At 41.6% G+C, this 20,562-nt stretch overlaps 1 protein-coding gene across 1 annotated transcript; it reads right to left on the bottom strand.

Annotated features, from left to right (window-relative positions):
• Positions 1-2,943: 2,943 nt before the first annotated feature.
• ankrd52a (ankyrin repeat domain 52a) lies at positions 2,944-20,263 on the bottom strand. The gene is made up of 28 exons (XM_068732642.1): positions 20,089-20,263; positions 19,457-19,540; positions 19,245-19,323; positions 18,976-19,046; positions 18,569-18,769; positions 18,397-18,484; positions 17,978-18,120; positions 17,566-17,778; positions 16,823-16,901; positions 16,616-16,730; positions 15,965-16,047; positions 15,738-15,855; positions 15,575-15,643; positions 15,316-15,456; positions 15,005-15,067; positions 14,689-14,800; positions 14,282-14,353; positions 13,977-14,178; positions 13,770-13,857; positions 13,516-13,633; positions 12,671-12,890; positions 12,491-12,578; positions 12,276-12,359; positions 11,877-12,022; positions 11,667-11,749; positions 11,488-11,570; positions 10,934-11,025; positions 2,944-10,562 (listed from the first exon to the last, which is right to left on the bottom strand). The coding sequence occupies exons 1-28, from the start codon at positions 20,113-20,115 to the stop codon at positions 10,291-10,293; spliced, it is 3,234 nt and encodes a 1,077-aa protein (XP_068588743.1). The 5' UTR covers positions 20,116-20,263; the 3' UTR covers positions 2,944-10,290.
• Between the last annotated feature and the right edge of the window lie 299 nt (positions 20,264-20,562).

Genomic DNA, 20,562 nt, shown 5'->3' with positions numbered 1-20,562 from the left:
CAGGAAGGAAATGAAGAGCAGCCAGCCTACAGAGAGGAAGTGCACTGCATGCAGGGTGTGGGGATTTGGCTTAACAGAAGGAGCAGCACATTGAAAAGATGAGTCATCATCAGTCACTACTAGTGTTGTTTCACGTCTTCACAATGCATGTGGCTGTGTTCAAATTAAATCTAGCCCCAGGCAATGGCAATGTTAGCAACGGGCAACTGATTACTGCTATTTCTACATTGCCGTCTTATTGACTTAAAAATTGACTTTGGGCAAGTAGATTTCTGACCTAACACATTAACGTTAAACCCTGAAGAACCTTGTTCAGTTGTGACATTTTCACATTGAAATGAAGATTTGATTCAAACTTTTTCAGACAAACATGTAGAAGCAACCCCCCCCCCCCCCCCCCCCCCCCCTAAACTGTATTCAGCTTCATGGCTAGGAGCTATTCCAGCGAATTTAACAGAAATGCTAATTCAGGGTGAATCATGCTAGTAGAACTATGTGATCCGAAACATTGATTCATCGTCAAGAAATAACCCCAGACTCAGGAAATATTTAGCAATAGCACTTTATTGAACACAAACAACCCTAAGCCACAATACTGAATGACAAGACCAATTGGCTGCAGCAAACATTTTATAAAATAGATTCAGGTTTAATGTCACTAAATTGTTTTTTTTTCTTTTTCTTTTAACGTCAGAAAGACAGATGCAGGTTTTTCCAAAACAGTGAATGATCTTTTACATATTTAACATTTTTGTAACAAATCATCATTCACATGTTTACACAAAGGAATAACAAGGCAAAGTGCTTTCAGGATTGCATTGTCAAAAAAAACAACAAAAAAAACTGAAAAATGAATGGCTTGAGGTTTAGGTGCGACAGTGGGTGGAGGCGACGGGGGAGTGGGGCCGGACCTGTCCTGGATCAGGTGTGGGTGGATGGGTTGGTGTGGGGGACCCTGGTCAGTAAACCTCAAACCTTTCACCTTGTCCTGCACCCCTTATGATCAAACTGAATGTAAAATGTCAGGGCAGTGTGGAGACAGGTGCCTATGTAGCAGAATTTGGTTCGGCGTGGACAAATGGATTCAAAGGCATACGGCTCGAGGGGCTCAAACTCGCCCCCGTACAGAATTACAAATCCACCCTACTATCTTCTTTTTGACAACCTGTGGTATCATTACAACTGCAGGGCAATGGATAGCTGACCCAGAATGAAGCTGTAAACGTTGAAAGTATGCATACTAAAGGGCTAGACTGGGAAGTATACATACAAGAGGGAACCAAAGAAATGGATGGTGTTAAAAAAAACAAAAAACAATGCACGGTTACTTATTTTCAAAAAAGATGAATCCTCTGACCATTCGCCACTGAATGTTAAAGGGGATAGACTATCTTTATAATCTGCATCATAACATTGTCTGGCTTCACATTCCAGTGGTAATTTGTCGTATAAATGCTTCTCATAAATATTTTTTTTTCCAACGTCAAATAGACATATACACATACAGCACAACCAAGCACACTTTTTATGTATAACTACCATTGCTTATGATAAATCTGTATTCCTGTACTGTGAATAGACTTTTTTTTTTTCTTCTTCTTTTTCTTAAATCAGAACAGGTGGAGCGACAAACAATACTCAAGGCTGCAAAACAAGGAGGTAGGAGAAATGCTACTGAAAAACAGCAAGTGATGCTAATGTGTTCTTTCACTTAAATAATCGTGAGATACACCAGGCTTCGGCTCGACTTCTTGAACTACGCTAGTGCCAACAGTTGCTATTCCAGTCGGTGTTTAAGGAGCAGTGTGTAACAACTGCAATGTTAAGATTTTCACCGTTTACTTCCAAATTAACAATTGCCGCTCTCCTGAAAGCTCCAGATGAAGACTGGTGTAGCAGTTGTGTTGATTTACTAACTGAAGAAATCTTAGAGGGCCATCCTGCCTTACACAAATTTGAATTGTGTCTTGTCCCTATATTTTCAGACTGGTCATGTTCTAAATTGGCTAATTTCAACCGAGGAACTTTCATTGGTCCTGTTGTCATCACAGGTGTAGAGACCACGCTGCTGGTGATGGCATTGACTCCTTTACACACAGTAGAATAGTATATTTGCAGATTTGTAAATGAGGTAATCAGCGTTAGGCTAAATAGGGAACCCTGTCATTGACGCACATGCCCACTTCATTCACCAGCAACAAACAAAAAGATTTCCTCAATCAGCGGGACAGGACTCTGCAAAAATGAAATCAACTTTGGAATGTTGGGATGGACGAGCCGACTTTTTGAATCTCATCTTTTTTTATTTTGAATCGTTTTGTGAAGGTGCACTGTAAAACTATTTGATTGTTACTCATCACATGCCCTGATTCAGAGTCCTTCCCCTCACATTTCCCCAGATAAGCCACTCGAAGCAAACAGGCAACCCTTTATCCGTCATCTTTTTTCCTTTTTAATTGCAATGAAATAAGGCTGCCTCAGCAGCAGATCAGTGCCTGCTTTAAGTCCAGCTGTGAATGGATTGTTAATAGCTTGTGAGTTGCAATGAATAGGCAACATCTACAGTGAAGCGGACTAAACATAAAAACATGAAAAGGGACTAGGCGCTACTAAAATGTCACAGAACATGCAGTATTACATCCTTTCCTATACAGTAGGCTATTCCTAATAGCACATTCAAAGGGGCTCCTAATGGGCAAATTCTCTGATATGGCTCTGCTTTAGAGTAATCAAGCTCGGTGTGAGACTACCTCCATCGTGGACTCACAGAAGTCTATAAAGGTGCTCCATCAAAAGATGGCTGCCTTATTTCACCTGCGCAAATACTTTTGTGTCATTCAGTTCAGGTTCAAGAGTAAACACCGGAAAGTTTTCTGAACATTTGTTTTCCTTTTGTGTTCATGAAATCCCCCCCCCCCCCACACCCCCCCCACACCCCCTCCCCTCCCCCGAAGACACATCCTCTGCTGGTGAAAACAAACGGCACTTTCAAAAGGGGAATGTTTTTCTAAAACCACAATCACAGGACCTCCAAGTAACAAATTCTGAAAACACATGGGCTGTACAGAAGATATAAATCTCATGAGTTTCTTAACTGTACAAGCTTTAGGCTACACGCTGAAAAGGGAGGGGCACGCAAGGACCCTTAATGCTTAACATTGAAAACAAATATAAGGCATTTCATATTTCCTTTTATCCGCATACATCACTGACAGCAGGTCTAAATATTTTTGAGAAAACATTTCATTCAAAGAGGAAGAGGATGCATATACACATCTACACATGCAAATGAAAAATGTCTACCGGCTATAAACCAGAAGTCCAAACTAGAATACCATCAGAGTCCATCAGTAAAAATAAAAAATATGCACCTACTCAAATCTATCAGTCAACTTGTGCACGGTTCTTTCTCTGAGCAGGCAGCTTTTAAAGTCGGATATCACAGTTTTAAGAATGAAATATCAAACACTCACACGATCAAACGCCACCTCTCTGAACACAAACAAAAGGACGACTTGAAATCCTTCATTTGCTACAGATGAGTGACTTTTGGTGTTAACAAAAAGGGCATATTAAATATGGGGTTGTTGTTTTTTTTTTCAACTGAGGAAGCAATAATAAACAAAAGGTTATTGCACTTTTTTATCTTTTGTCTATTTCAAAAACGAGGTCAGCTTGAGAGAAGAGGATTCATGCCTTAATGTCGTGGTAAGACAACAAATGTTACGTCACGTCTATAGTATGATCACACTGTTATTAACACTGCACACAGCTACTACTGCAACCCTACTCGTCGTCAGTCTACCCTAAATAACACAAAAACAATCTCTACAATCAATTTGCAACACAGTCACAACAAACAGTTTGCCTTAACTTGATCTTGAATGCCGGTACCCGCGTCATCTCACAATTTTGGTTCGTATTGTGAAGTTACTAATCGTCGATGAATACCAAAGAGTGGAGAAGAACAAATCAGAACGGAGCTCTGAAATTCCCAGACAATGGTCTTTCTACAGTTAATGTGTTACTGACAATCAAAGCTCATGTTCTCTGCACTCCAGAGGAGTCCAATGTTTCCTCCTCTCATCTTTGCCTAAATTTGGTCTAAAGGCTCCTTCGCGTCTTGGGTGTTGGGGGAGCCAACCGAGCCCCGAGGTGCCTTCTTTGGATTTGTGCTTTCGTACAACTGATCCCCATCCATTCAATGTTTGATGTGCCGGAAATCGCAACAGTAATGTGCAACTTATTCTGCCAACCCAAAGGGAGCACTCAGTCACTGGAAATGCATCATGACATCCAGACTAATAAAAGAAGGAGCTATTTAGGCTGTTTTTTTTTCTCAGATCACATTGGGTTGAAATAATCATGCTCAGAGGGAAAATGAGCCATGTCGTGTACTTTCAGTGTAATTTCTTTTTTTCCCGTTATAAGGCTTCTGGGAAATACAAATGGAAGACCGTACCTTTCGGTAGTAACAAATAAAAGGCACCATGCCACCACTGTGCTCGATATTACACAGGTCCTATTGGTGGGGGGGATTAATAACCAACTGTTCAGGCAGGGAAGGCGGTCAAACTAGCATTAGTCATACAGTCAAATTGTATTGTTTTGACTTTCAGAGGTAAAGTTTTATAGCTACCTTCATTCCCCACCTTAAATTAGACTGAACCCTTTTACCCTTTATGACTTGCACCAGATAACAGACGCATCTGTTGGTTGTAACGAAGAGAACGTGTTTGAAACTGCTTTTCTGTTCTAAAAAGGGCATGTTTATGAACGTTTAGGTTTTGACATGCATATATTGAAAAGTCTCTCACACACAAACTACTAGAGAGAAATCTACACGACTGGCATCAGGAGAAACGAGAAGAAATCACAGAGGATAAATGTCAGCGTCGTCACACAAAAGATCACTGATGAGGTAAAACTGCAGGTCCAATAAAAAGTACAAGGTGCAGTTGGCTGCCCCTTTGTAAAGGTAGGAAACATGAGACGTCTGCCAACACTAATCTAACACTTCCGCGTCGATACATCTCTGATTTAGGCTGGTTTAAGCAGAATTACACTACCCACACAACAAGATAAACCACAAGATTTTAACTCTTTGTTAGCAAAGCTGTACACGCATATTTCATAAGAATTTCCTTTCCATCCGACTCTCTTTTTTTGAGGTACACCACTTTTATCTCCAGGGTTATTTGGCTCTGGATGACGGAGAAGCCAAAGTTGATTGTTTACGAGTGAATTCTGAATTCGTTCATTCACAGTGGCAAATATGGCGATATCCTAACCTCCCACGACAATCTCTGCACCACGGCAACCTTGAGCTATGTGCTACCTCAATTGATTTGTGTGCTTCTCGACACCCAAACAATGTCTGCAAGACCAAAATCTGCCAAGAATTCTGTTTTTTTTTTTATTTAGCAATCCAACCAAGCAGCATAACTCTACAGGTGACGCAACTCATCAGGTACTGCCAGGTATCATTTCCTTTTTCAGCTTTTAAGGCAAAAGGCTCAACAGTGGATCAGAGAGTTGAATTGAAATTTGCCATTTACTTCAAGTAAGAACCGAGACATCCATTGAGGCAAATCAATTCTATACTGTATATACCATGCTTTTTTTTTTTTGGACATCATTTTTTTTTCTCCAGGTAACACACACACACACACACACACACACACACACACACACACACATTATAAACCTTCTTGTTAAACAAAACGCACAACCAAGGGATTGCTTTGCCAATACCAAAGGGACTAACTATATTCTTCAGAAATGTCCAATTATACAATAGACTTCAACCAACACCGAATCTTAACAGAATACTTGCACTTAAGTACTAATATCCCATGCAAATATCTAGTTTTTCTTTGACTACTATAATTGGTGAAAAGACATGCAGCTCCAAACACAAAACTGTAATAATCCTGCCTACTTCTGAATTAGTTACTGACCAAGTAATAATGATTTATGTCTAAAGGCAAATAAAGGTTTCTATGGCACTAAATGGGTGTAGCTTAGGTGCATTTTTGTCAAATATAGGCTATTAACGAGTATGTGTGATCATATCTACTGTAGACCTTTTTGTCCCTCTTGTTTTACTGTACTGTAAGGCAATCTCAATGGAATGGATGAACATGAATGTTAAATTCATCTGAACTCTTGTCTTCCGTTTACCTTGTAGGCTACACTCCACACAAATGTATATATCTATATATATATAGATGAATAGAGAAAGAAGAGCGATATTACACAACAGCAGGCCTATTTTCCAACAATGCCACAAAAAAATAATCCCTATCCAGACCCTCAATGCAGGAAGACTACTATACGTACTGTATAATATGTAGAGAACTAGGTTATTACATGCTACCTGTATAATCATATCTACACAAGACAAATGAAGAGCAACAGTTTAAAGTCGGGAGAAAGCAAATTGTCCTGCTCTAAACTGACCCTACATTCATTTCAGTTAGAAAAATTCATGGCTCAGATTTGATGGTCAGACTGTAAACTGCTTGAACAAATGCATAAATCCATTGCTGCTTTACTAAGAGGGTTTTCCCCTCTCGACACATTTTGGCAATTAGGCCTTATTTGTGACCAAAGATTATAACATCTAACCCGCATTTAAATCTTCCACTGGCATTTATGCTATGATTTACTGAATTGGCCTAAATGGATGGCAGTGCAATGTTTGTGCTGCACACGATTACACTCACTCACACTCACACACACACTCTATTGCTACAATTGGACCTTTCATTGCTTTTCCGTTTCGGACACCAGATATATTGTATATGCTCCACTCGCTTAAATTGTTACTATATCAAAATTGTGATCTAGCTCCATGCACAATCACTCAATTATCACTGGTACACACAAATAAAATAAAATAAAAAGCATGTATAAGAATACTGTGATACAACAAAGGGATTCAGTTACAACTTGTATATAGTTGTAGGGGCAATGGCTCCATTTACTGGTCAGAGAAGGACATCACAAGAGAAAAAAAATCCCTGCCCGAAAAAAAAAGAAAAGAAAAAAGAAAAGCGGTCTGACAGCACCTACCGACGGCAGAGAGAGTATGTCGAGTGTTTGAGGAGCCTGCCTGAGGTGTCTGTTGAATCACTGGACTGACTTTAAGTGACTGAGGCCAGAGGCTGTATTATTAACAGTAGGCTGGGTAATGTAACCTTGTCACTTTTTTTGGGCTGGTTGCCCAGCAATAGATAACACACACAAAAAAAAAAAGAAGTCAGTGGGCAGTGGACACTGTCCCGAAAGTACTTGGAGACACTTTTTTTTTTTCTTCTTCTTTTTTTTTTTTTTTTTTTAAATAATGCATTATTAGAGTACAATTTCGTTGCAGCCTTTGCTCGTCTCTTGTCACCCTAACCTTCCTGTATTCAGCAGCAACACACATGCATGTAAACATAAGTACATACATTACATCTGCTCTATTTTGCACACTTTGAACCTGAACGTACTAAAGTGCGTGCTTGACTATCTAATTAAGTGCTGTGGGATTAAGGTTAAAAAGGAATTAAATTATGGAACATCCCATCAAAAAAAATAAAAAAAATGTAGACATAATCATCCTGCTGAGATCTGATTGGATTAATAAATTCTGCCAGCTGCTATTTCAGCACAGATCCTGAGATTACAAAACGTTTTGTACCTTTCCCTAATGTTAATAATAGAACTTTTCTCATGTAAATTAGAAATTGATCAAGAGAACAAAGGCTGGGGGATCATCAATTACAGTAGCTCCATTATATTTCAGTCAGTTATGGAGGTCAATTGAAATGCAAACTATGAAACACTGACTGACAAATCACTGCTATGAAATGGACTTTGTCAGTTTCTGTTAATCATGTAAAATTCAAGATTTTTCGCAGGGGTATTTAACGACATCTCCTAGTCTAGGTCCTCATCTCTCATCCAGTCAACTAATGTGTGCAATTGTGCCACTTCATTACCAACGGATATGAAGTTATCACACCGACGAAAACATTCCGACTCAGTGTAATTTAACCACCAGCAGATGGTCTAAAAAAAAAAAAAAAAATAGCATAGATATAACATCTAAAAGTCACAAACAGCTCTAGTGGTCCGATACAATCATCTTTAGTACCAGAAATGGGATGAGGAGACAACAATATGAACACCAAAAAAGCACATATTTGGATTTCTGCTATTCCTGAAATCTAAACAACAGGTATTGGCCGAAGCAAAGATCCCTCTCATATTCCTCTTAGCCCTATCTGCCTCAACAAGGGATATCAACTTCCTGGTCATTGACAATGCTGGGACATATAAAGATATGCCCCCCCACCCACAAGATACTATGGGTGCAACTGTGGTTCAATGCTGTTGCTCTCAAAAAGGGTGGAAAAATAATCAGGCTCAGGGCTCATCTTATTCTGCCATTATGCAATCCAACTGAAATGATGTGTTACAGAAGGCATGGGTCAAAAGGCATTTCATGAGATGCCATAAAGGCAATCCAGTGCATTTGTGTTGACACTGACAGTAAAATGCCCGGCACACACAGAGCCATTCGTTTAGTCTTTAGGTAATTTTTTCATGAAATAATAAAAACGGAAAAAAAATCAAAACACATTCCAGGGAAACAAAAGCCCTTGTGACAGTGATTGTCTATTCAAAAACGTTTTAAAAAAAAAAAAAAAAAAAAAAAAAAAAAAAAAAAAAAAAAAAAAAGGCCAAAAGAAAATATTGCTTGAAAACTGCCCAATAAAAATAGCAGACATTACTCTTTAACCGTTCAAATTGATCAGAGACGACCACCGAAAAGTTGAGATATAAGCTATTAGATGTTTAAGACTAGTTCACCAGCTCCAAGAAATACTCTTTTAGTGTGAGTTTGTTAAAACCACAAAGCTGATGGCCGGTTCAACTTCAGAAAACACAAAGAACAACAAAAAAAATAAAAAAAACGTCACGAGTGCCTAAAAACCAAAACTGATTGCTCTCTTTCGATAATTAGGCCTTTCAAATCTTTTCCAAAAATAACAACAAAAAACAAACACTGTTAAATAGATGGGAAATAAATTGAAATGGCTTGTTCATTTATGTGCTCAGATATATGATGCTTTGATGAGGTGTTGTTGGCAGATATTACTAGTAAAGCCTTCATCTAGAAATAAACAAGGCCTCAGTCAGTCACTATCCTACAGTAGTTCTCCAGTCCTACAAAAAGAGAACGTTAGGCCAACGGACCCTGGGTGAAGATGAAGCAGCTGCTAAACGAGTTGACGAGGTATATCAAGATCTATTGTCTTTCTCTATACAGTACAGTTCATCTCAAATAAATAATTTATAGCCATAATAGTGTTGATCAACTTTGGTCATAAGTTATATGCTTAGAAACATTCTAGCTTAACAAACACTTATTTAGCATCTTTAAAACATGAAGTCAGCATTAAGAACAAATCAATGTTACAAACGCCGACCCGAACATCGCTCTCCTTTGGAAGGAGACATGCCAATGAATTCAGCAGCATTACCAAATTATCTTAAAATGCCAAACAATTCTAGGCCGTACATTTAAAGTACACTATGGAATTAACATCTTTGTGACCCTTTTCCAAAATTTCGGATTGTACTGTAGTACACAAGCATTGCACTCTTAAGCAAAAGTTCTGTTTTTCCCTTGTGTGGTTCCTTCATAAAAATTCTAGGCTAACGGACAATTAAAAACGAAAAAAAAAGAAAAGAAAGTATAATTAAAAAAAACAAAACAAAGAAACTCTTTGATCATTCTTTTGGGAAGGCTGTATGTTCCTCTACAAGGTCACCACAACTGATTTAAACATGATATGACTTTTATATTGAGCGATATGAAGAGAGAGAGAGAGACGGGTGAGGATGCAGAGATTTCCATGCTCTTAGATGTCGGTTATATCATTATGGCGACATGGTTTTAAAGGGTTAAATGATTTCGAGATGGCCAGATTGCTAGTGTTTGTTTTGGACGCCACACTTCATCTGAGTGACCTTGTAGAGCAATCCGCCTCTACATATTAAGCACTACCAGGAGATGGAGGAATGGGATCTAATTGCATATTAGGTTTGACTGCACCTCAAGAGAAGAACAAACACTCACGCACACACAGACACACATACATACACAGAGAACAGACATGTGGGTGGGTGCTCTCCTGGTCCTCTGGGCCATGTTAAAGGGAGTCTCCCCCACCCCCCCTCCCCCCCTGGTGGTGATGATGGTGATAGCAGCTGACTGAGGGGGGCCACGTGACCTCACTCAGACAGACACCCGTCCAGGCCAACCGGTGCACCGTGACGGTCTTTGACGTAGCCGTTGTGGAGGCCGTTGCTGGGCAAGGGGGCGCAGGCGGCGGTGATGCCGCAGTGCTTCAGCAAGTTGAGACCCGTGGAGGGGGAGACGGTGGGAGAAGGGCAGGAGCAGGAGGAAGGGTCCCGCTGGGGGAAAGGCTTCATGGTAGAGAGGATCAGAGCCAGGCAGTCAGCCACGTCCTTGTTGGGAGCACAGGCCAGGGCCGGGGTATGGCCTGATTGACAGATAACACATTCACATCAAACCTGAAACGATTACTAAAAAAATCATCGATGCAAATTCTTTGCATCGAGGCTTTTGTTTGACCCCTCCGCCCACACCAACCTCAGCTACAGAGATCTAACAGGTTCACCATAGTCCTTTATAAAAAAAAGGGATATGTCAATGTGATGTTTGACGCTTGTTAGCTGCCCCCCCCAAGTGGGCAATCTGAAACTATGGTGTGCTGTGGAAAACGGTCAGAAAAGCTTTTATGATTTATAGTTTACAAGCTAAATCATAAGACTCCAACTCACTTCAATGTAACACTACATCTAATCAGACTGGATGAGCTCTAATGGCTAACCGAGCGTCGAGAGGCCTCACCTTCCTCATCCACAGCCAGCACAGTGGCTCCTCTACTCAGCAGTGCCTGCACCACCGTAGCCAGGCCATTACGTGCTGCAAGATGGAGGGGCCTGGAACAGAGTGCGGGAAAGAGTGTGAGACACAGCCGGCACATCGACTATTCATTGACAAGTCTGCAATTTTAACATTAGAACATGTTAAGAACACCTCAAACTAGGAATTAGATATATTGTCTTCATCAGTCATCATAGTGGAATGAAATAAATTTACATTGCTGCTTTAGAGGGAATTTTCTTTAGTTGAAGCCAATGGGATTTAAAAAAAAAAATTGAAACCAATGGGAATTTTCATTGGAGTCTATGGGATTTTTTCCATCATTTTCCAGCCTCAGAGCAGTGGCCAGATTAAAACAGATGACAAACATGGCCTGCAAAGTTTGTCAAGGCTATTGTCTTAATCGGGCTTTTGTAGAAATGTAGGCTCACAATTATTTACAGAAAATCCCAATAAACTCCATGATCTTTGTCCCCTTTTTTTTGTTGATGGCTTAAAAGTATTGCTAGCGTTCTCACATTTGCAGAGCGCTGTTGGTGGCATTTATGAGTGTAGGACTGTGGATTTCCCCCAGAATCAGCAGGGCACACATCTCATGGGCCTGTGGGACAAAACGTGAAAAAAAACACTGCATGGGCATATGTCTCCATACTACTTGGTGTTCATACTCAGCACAACACAGTGGAGCTTTGTGTACCTTGCTGCAGGCCAGGTGCAGGGCAGTGTTCTTGTTCTCATCCAGCAGTGTCAGATCAGCCTTGGCCCGGTGGAGAAGGATGGCTGGGGGGGACGGACATCAAGACACACAGACATTTATTTCCTGCTACTACAGATGTCCTGAGTGTGACAATCAGCTATGAAACAACTAGTTATTTAACCCCTCAAGAACAACAGGTCAAAGACTTACCCACGGTGCCACTGTGTCCCTTGTCAGCAGCTACCATCAGAGCAGAGCATCCACTGTTGTCTACTGCGTTGATCTCTGTCCCGTGGCGAAGTACCAGCTGAAGTCCCGCGACATCCTCAGCAAATGCAGCAGCATGCAGTGGGGTCCTACAGGCGCAGACAGAGACGGTCCAAACAATTACTGTATGATCAGTGTTACGGCTTCAGGGGCTGTGGCAGTACAACACAACAATACAGAAATCCTGACGACTCGTTTAAAAAAGGCCCAGTTTCTGAATACGGGCTGTGTGTAATTCTCCATGGATTGAGCGTTAATACTTTCACAGTATATAGTACGTAGACCTGTTTCATAATAAGAAAAGATACAGAAATGGAGCTTTATCTTTTTCTGCATTCTCACCTTCCTTTGGCATCTCTGGTGTTAATCATGTGGACCCCAGCAGACTCCAGCAGCCTCTCTGCAGCACCGCTGTGGCCATTCATCCTACAAGCAAGACCGGAGTGTTACTGAAATGATTTCATTCTAAACCCTACTCATTGGGTCGTTTCTTTTGAGAAACTAGTTTTGACACAGTTATGACATGCGGCAAAAGCACATGCCGGCTGAGTACTCACAGAGCACAGTGCAGGGGGGTGAAAGGGTTTCCCTCTTCATGGATAAATGTTTTAAATTCAAGTAAAACCTCCAAACAGTCTTCATGCCCTAAGAACAAACATTATGGACAACAGATGTGACAGGGATTCATTGCAACATTTAGAGATTAGCCCATTTGCAGTGGATCAAACTAAGCACACCTTTGTAAGCAGCCCAGTGCAATGGGGTGTATTGTTTGTTGTCCAGCAGTTTATCTTGTTGGTCTGTGGCCATGGCGGCCTGCACCAGACTGGCCAGGATCTCCGTATGGCCTCTGGATGCAGCGTAGTGCAGCGGTGTCCTACCCTGAACGTCCCGACACAGTGCAGATGCTTTGTGCTCCAGCAGGGCTGTCACACAGTCATCGTGGCCCAACACCGCCTGAACAAAGACCAGACAATCTCCATTGATACAAACAACTTGGACTGAAAAAAAAATAACAATTATAACATCTTTACGTTATAGACAGACATCATTTCCTGCTCACATTTTCGCTCTTAGGTATTCTACTTATTGATCACAGCAGCATGAATTTGATTTCAGCTACTTTCTTGGACAGGGAGCTCTTATTCTGAGGTCTGTATTTGAAAGTTATTTATAGACCTCTCATTTGAAAAAGGTTTTTAATCCATGACTAAGATAAATACCTGTACAGGAAACTGGCCACCTAGTATGCCTGGGCTCTGTTGCTTTTATCCTTACGCCTCCTTGACAGATACTGCTAGTAAGACTTTAACAAAGGAGCTTTAACCATCATTCCTTTGTTAATATTTCACTCTTTTGTCAACAGGGAAATGTACAAACCCTGCTGGATGCAGCTTAACTTTTTCATCAGGCAGGTGCCCATTTAGCTATATGATCTCAACTACTATTATTGTCAACATTGACAATGTAAAGCGTTTCACTTTAATTCTCACTACCAATTCAAAGTCACAGCCAAAGTCTTGAATGAGTTTCTGTGGTGCAGCTGATGCTCTGCTGTGGTGTTATTTTTTTTTTGACCTACCCCTCTGTGCAAAGATGTGCTGCTCCTCTTGTCCTTGGCATCTGACAAGGCACCCTTCTCCAACAGGAAGTGGACACAGTCGGTGTGACCTCCCAGAACAGCAAGCATCAAAGGGGTCCTGAAGGGGACAGAAGGAACAATTAAGACATGTTTTACTGAGCGCCGATTGGTCCGATTCGCTTTCGGCATTAAACTGTTTTTGAAAAGCTGAATGGACAAAACTGAAGCCGTGCTTTTCGAAGAAAACAACTCACTGGCCGAATTTGTCTGCGACATTGGTGAGATCTCCCTCCTCCCCATAGTCAATCATCATGCGCAGGCAATCCGAGTGACCGTTGGAAGCTGGAAAGAAATAAAGCACAGGAGAGAATTAAAACAACCTATTCTCAAATGTAGACCATTCCGGGTAGAAACAATCAGAAACATTGTCACGAGATCTTCCAGCGGAGAGCCGTATATACCTGCAACATGAATTGGAGTCCACATGAGGCGGTTGTCATTGAGGAGACAGGAGGCCCCCTGAGCCAACAGCACCTCCACACAGCGGGCGTAGCCTTTCTGGGCAGCCAAGTAGAGCACAGAACGCCCTGCGGCATCCTGCATGTCCACATAGGCTGCAGTCTCCGTCAGCACACGCAGCGCCTGCCAGTGGCCCTTATCAGCCTGAGGGAGCAGAGAAGGGCGGTCACAACTTTGCATGTGGTCAGCATTAAGCGGTCGATTAAAACCGGCTTCGACCAGAGTTGGTTAAATGAGAAACACTCACAGCAAGATGCAGAGGACTGACTGGAATACTGCTCTCTATGTCTCCTAGTGCATTAAAGGACATCTCCAGGAGCTGAGAAATAAACCACAAGAGTGGATTTCATTTAATTTACTGAGGAAATAGATAAACATGCTACACATATTGATATCAATCAAAAGTTACACCTCAACATGTTTTCATCATGCACAGCCTGCAAAAATGATCCTATTAATTAATTGTTTTGGCTAAACAACACGACTGGATTTATATATTTCACTCAACAGAATACATAATTGTGTTGACCTCAGTCTTATGGACCAGATCGGTGCCATTTGCTTGAGTGGAATAGGAGTACGAGTGCATGTAATGTGTGACCTTTGAGTATTAAAGCATGTGCAAAGTTTCAGATTAAAAACAGAAGAACTCACCAGCTCCAGGTTCTGTTTGTTGCCATGATAAGCTGCATAGTGAACAGCGCTGTAACCCTTTGAGTTGACCATCGATGGATCAGCACCGTTGTCCAAAAGATGCTCCAAGCAGCTGTTATTAGAAGACGATGAAACATGTAGAGATGGGATAAAGAACAGAGCAGGTCTCAGCACTAACAACCCATACTGTCATTGAGAATCATTTCCTTCAGTGGCCTTTAGGCACAAATCTTTTCCACAAACTTGATGTCCGTTTATTAAATCTAAAGCCTTGATCACATTCGTCATGGTTCAATGGAGAGGAAATAAAACTCACAAGTACGACTCCTTCGCCTCATCCTCATCATTCTGATGGTTCCCAGAAAAATGACGATCAACTCTGAAAATAACAAGAAATGCTCCAATTTAATAAACTGTCTTGATATCGGTTCAACATGCACATCATTAAACCACACATTCCTCTGTGTGTTGTTTGGATGGTTACACTGCTGTCTAATAAAGCTTGATGTTCAGCAAATTGCTTGAACTGCATATGTTTGAGTAATGAGGAAAAAAAGCTGAGAAAGTCAAGAAAAAAAAAAAAAAAAGAAGCAATTTGACAGTTTGACACAGAAAAGTTTTCCAAACCTGCTGAAGGCTTGGGAGGCGGCAGAGTAGTGCAGGGGAGTACAGCCCGTCTGGTCGGGCTCGTTGACCTCAGCGCCAGCGCTCACCAGGGTCACAGTGCACTGGTACCTCCCATTAGCAGCCGCATAGTGCAACGGGGTCCTACAGGGAGGATGAGAGGGGAGAGAAAATCGTCACTCAAGACTAGTTACATGTATCAGCTGGGACTTCAATTACTGTTACAGCAGCAGCTCAACAACACAGATGAGGAGAAACTCACCTTCCCATTATGTCCCTCTTATTCAAGTCGGTACCGCTACTTAAGAGCAAGTTCAGACATTCAACATTTCTGTAAAGGAAGATGAAGTTACAGATGTTACAGACATGTGCGACCGGAACATTTTCAGTCACTTAAATGTGACAAAGTAAATTCTGCATCTTACCCTCCAGAGGCAGCAGCGTGTAGACAGGTCCTCCCAAAGTTGTCAGGGGTGTTTATGTCAAACCCAGCTGAAAGTACGTGCTCCTTACTCATGGATGAAACTATACTGTACAGCTGACCTGTAGGGTAATGAAGGAACACGATGGCGGTAACGGCAACGTCAAAGCGTATAACAATAGAACGATTTTGTTAATCGGAGTGCACATTTTCTGTGGAACAAAGACAAACCTGAGGAGAGTAACTTGCGACAACAGTCTGAAAACCCGTACAGCACCGCCAAGTGCAAGGGAAACATTCCATTTATTCCACGCCTGGAAATGACAAAAACATACAAACAGAATATTAGACAAGAACCTTTTTCAGTCCTGATTCTGATATCTGGGCTTTAGGTATCGGCCAATATGGAGCACTGATCCGATACCGGTGTTTAATTAATGAGCTCTACATCATTCTTTCATGTGTAAGGCTTGACTTAAACATTACTTTATTTACTTAAAAAATGTAAAATAATAAACAGACCTTTACTAAATTGTTATTTTTTATCGGTAACTTGCTATAAAAAAAAATAAATAAAAAATAAATAAATAAATAAATCTATAAAATGAACAGGAATTACAATTTAAGTGTAAAACTTTTAATGCAGCAACAAATTGGTCAAAATTTGTCAAAATTCTAATATAACATATATAGTAAATAAACATGTCAGTATTGGCCTGATATCTGATATCGGTGCATCCTTTAAACGTAACCCCATTCATAACCAACTGTTTTACAGCATGTATACATTAATGCTTTTTTGTATTACAGGCTGTACTTTACTGTGTTTTTTTACAACCTCATTATACCCATCTGTAGTACAACTTAAGGCGTTTCTGGTACCTGGCCGTGTCTGCCCCGTTGGTCATGAGAGTGCTGATCAGCAGTTCATGGCCGTACTTAGCAGCAACATGGAGAGGAGTATTGCCAAACTTATCCACGCAATCAATTTCCCCACCTGATGTAAAGAAGGGAAGAGGGAGTGAATAAAAAGGCTCTTTGGGACAAACATCTTGTCACAGACCAGTCAGACAGCGCGGCCGTCGTTACCGTTCTGGATGAGGATCTGAGAGCGAGTGAAGCGTCCATGAATGGCTGCCATGTGCAGGGGGCTCTTCCCTTCTTTGCTCTGAAAAGAAGAACCAAATATAAAAATCACATTATTTTTATCTTGAGTGTAGTTCAGAGATAATAATAAATTCACAGTTTGGGATAACTTAGCATGCATGTTTTGACAAGTTCTATGCAGTGTTTCTGCAGGAAGCAATAGCTACCAACAAGTAGCTTCCACACCGTCTGCCATAAATTCATATAAATAGAATACATTTTAATGTGACCGGTCTCACGGTATGATTTATAAAAGGTCTTGTTAGCTATAAAAAGATGATTGATTAATAACATGATTTTTAAATCAGGACATTTTCTTTCTCATGCAGTGCTTTTTCACACATACTATGGAAATGTTCTCGTTTCTAGCAGCTTAATACATGCGTGAGATAAATGTTCCACCCCAGCACATTGACAGAAAAAGAGTTTACATAGGTAGGAATAAACTGTGTATTATCTCCATTTATTCTCCAAATCCATTCCTTCATGTTCATGTAATGACTTTGGACCACAGCATCAAACCAAACACTCTTTTCTTTACATCTCCAATTTGAACTTTAGTGTAAAAATCTTTGACAATGGCCCAAAACCAAAACAAAATGTAGTGCACTGCCACATCTGAACACTTCATTATCACCACAGCATATAGTCAACAGTAGGTAAAGTAAATTTAACCCATTTCATACCTGCTGGTTGACATCTGCCCCATTGTTGACCAGCAACTCCAGACAGAGGGCACCGTTGGTGGAGACAGCGGCCAGGTGCAGAGGGGTGTAGCCGCACTTGTTGGGCTGGTTGACATTAGCTCCGTGGTTCACCAGCTCGGTAGCCACAGCCTCCTGTCCCATGTAGCAAGCCACGTGGAGCGCAGTGTTTCCAAAGCCATTGGGCTCATCAATCTGACAGCAAAACACAAACACCGGATCAGACTGAGCCAATGGCCTGAAAGGCACGAGTCCGAGAAACCGTAACATAAGTGTCAAATTTCCACAGATGATAAAAGACTATTGGTTAAACGCTGTGACATTTAATGATCGGACAACGCGGCAGCTAAATAAGCTTGTTTAAAAAAAAAAAAAAAAAAGTAAAATGGCTCACCTCTGTCCCCATCCTCAGCAGGTACTTTACAATTTCGAGGTGACCACTTGCAGCTGCAGCGTGGAGAGGTGTGTAGCCCTGCTTGTCCTTGCAGCTCTTGTCAGCACTGCGGGACACCAGCAACTTCACAATCTCTGAATGCCCTACGGGAAACACAAAAACAGTGGAGAAAACATTTCAGTATCATCTTTAACACAAATCTTTGAAGGATTCATAGCAATAATGGCCACGAACAGAGAGGTCCAAGTATGAGACACAACAATCCATGATTGTAGATAGATAATGACGTAAGGACTTGGCAATGCTATTGCTCATCATTTGAGTGATTCTTGTCATGAACAATAGAAGCTTTTTACTGCTATGTGACAGTGAAAATGTGTGCTGTGTGCAGAATTGGCAAGAAATCGAAACTTGCTTACCCAAGTAAGCAGCACAATGGATAGGCTGTCTTTCCTTCTTATCGATGGCACTCAGGTTGGCTCCTTTGTTCAGCAGCAGCTTCACCATCTGTGAGGCAAATTAAATTAAATTGAAGAAAAGAAAACAACTCATAGGTTCTCAAAATAGGAAGCCAATGACTCAAGATCTCACCTCCTGGAACCCACTCTGAGCTGCGTGGTGCAGGGCAGTTCTGCCAGTGCGATCTGCCATGTTCAGGTTGCTCAGCTGGGTCAGCAGGGCCTCTGCGCAGCGAGTGGCCCGGTTGGCAGTAGCCACATGCAGCGGTGTCTGCCAGAACTTGTCTCGTGCATTTGCCTCCGCTCCGCGCCTCAGCAGCAGACCCACTGCCCTCTGGGGAGAAAGGAAAACCATCACAAGAGCTTAAAGCATATATTATATCTGCAGTTTGCTGCATTTCCTTCAGTCAGCACAATATATTTGGTGCATAAATCTAAAAAGAGTTCTACAATCACGGTCGGTGAATACATAATGGAATTAAGAGGATGAAGTCATCCGACAGAGATAACTGGACTCCTGGATATGAGTTTATTGCTTACCTCATTCCTGGAAGCAGCCGCCCTGTGCAACGGGGTCAACCATACATGGTCTTTAGCATTTACAGTGGCACCTGGCAGACAAAAAAAAATAACACATTTTAAGAAGTAGTAGAAAGAGCAAAAAAACATGGAACGGTGAACTGACAATGAGGGCAATGTTTATTGGAGTGGTGACAAAGATTTGAGTATGCACCACTTTTCATTAACGCAGAAGACTCAAAACGAACACATAGCCAAGTATCAAGTGATGCACACAGCAGCTCACTCACCTGATTCAATGAGGAGGTCCAAGATATGGACGTCACCCACACAGGCAGCAGCATGAAGTGGCGTGCGGCGCTCTTGGTCCTGTGGGTAAAATAAATCAATTAAGGGGAATGTGACGTTAAACCCTTCATGTTTAACGGTTATAGATAGCAGGACCCAAGTGCTTCGTGATAACAGCCCGTTTGCATTGAAACTGAAAGCACGTCATACATACCAGTGCATTGACATCCTCCTTTTTGTGCAATAATAGTTGAACTTCTTCAGCATTACGGTTGAAGATGGCCTGGACCAGAGGAGGCTGCAACACAGAAATACCTGCTAAGTTACCGTTGCACATCATAACGTCAACGACGATTCGCTAGCTAACATGTAATGTCCCATCTCGCTGCGATTTTCTCTGCGCACTATTCAGTGTAATGGGTCAAATGTGCTATCATGATGTTACATGTTGTATTTAGTGCATTGGTTGGGCACCGAATGAGATTCTTGTTTGCTTCCAGGAAATAGACAGAACCCTGGCTGAGGCCTGCAGGCCCTTGTCTAAGTACTTAGTTACGTCAGCTAGCCTCTGTAGCTAATTCTGCTACATTGCTGGCCCCGACCCAGAGCAGGGCCGATACATGAGCTGCAACAACGTACGTAATGCCGAACATCATCGCTAATCACAGGTGATCATGCTATTACGTTCCTGATATGCACTCAAATAAACATGCACCACCGATAAGCTGAAAACAAAACTACTTGCTCCGCGGATAAGACGTAGTACATTGCGCACAAGAACAGGGCTTTTTCCAGCAAATAGACTGCGCCACAGCACAAACACGGAGCGCTTTCTTTTCGTCGTACCTGGTCTGCAATGTTATGTACTCCCATCTCCCAAACTCAGCCAGGACGGAGCTCCTTCATGAGGATAAAACTTCGAGGTATATTGCGGTGCGCTACTGTATCCACTTTGTCAGACTACACCCATAGCTGGTTTGCAAACAGAAATGCGGTCTCGATCTGTCACTGTTGTTGTCTGTATCCGATGTCTGGTTTGACGATACAGGCTACGACCGTGCTGGGTCCGCCTACAGGCGTGGCGGTCTGTGTTCGGCCTCTGTGTTTCGGGTGAAATGGTGCCATCGTGTGAAAGAAAACGGTAAAATCCGTTTACTGGAGGTGACAACATGGAGGGCTCCAAGTTAACTTCTACGAGGTCAAGTGAAACTTTTTAGGGGTCGGAGGGACACCACAACAAAGACTGAAGATTTTTAGTCAAAGTTATGTATTAATAAGTTGTTATTATTATTATAGATACGATAAGATCCTTTATTAGTC

This window comes from Cebidichthys violaceus, unplaced genomic scaffold (assembly GCF_023349555.1).
Source record: "Cebidichthys violaceus isolate CVI_PGR_0920_01 unplaced genomic scaffold, fCebVio1.0.p SCAF_6, whole genome shotgun sequence".
NCBI lineage: Eukaryota > Metazoa > Chordata > Actinopteri > Perciformes > Stichaeidae > Cebidichthys > Cebidichthys violaceus.
The sequence above is the reverse complement of the archived record's forward strand: the minus strand, read 5'-3'. Positions and strand labels throughout refer to the sequence as shown.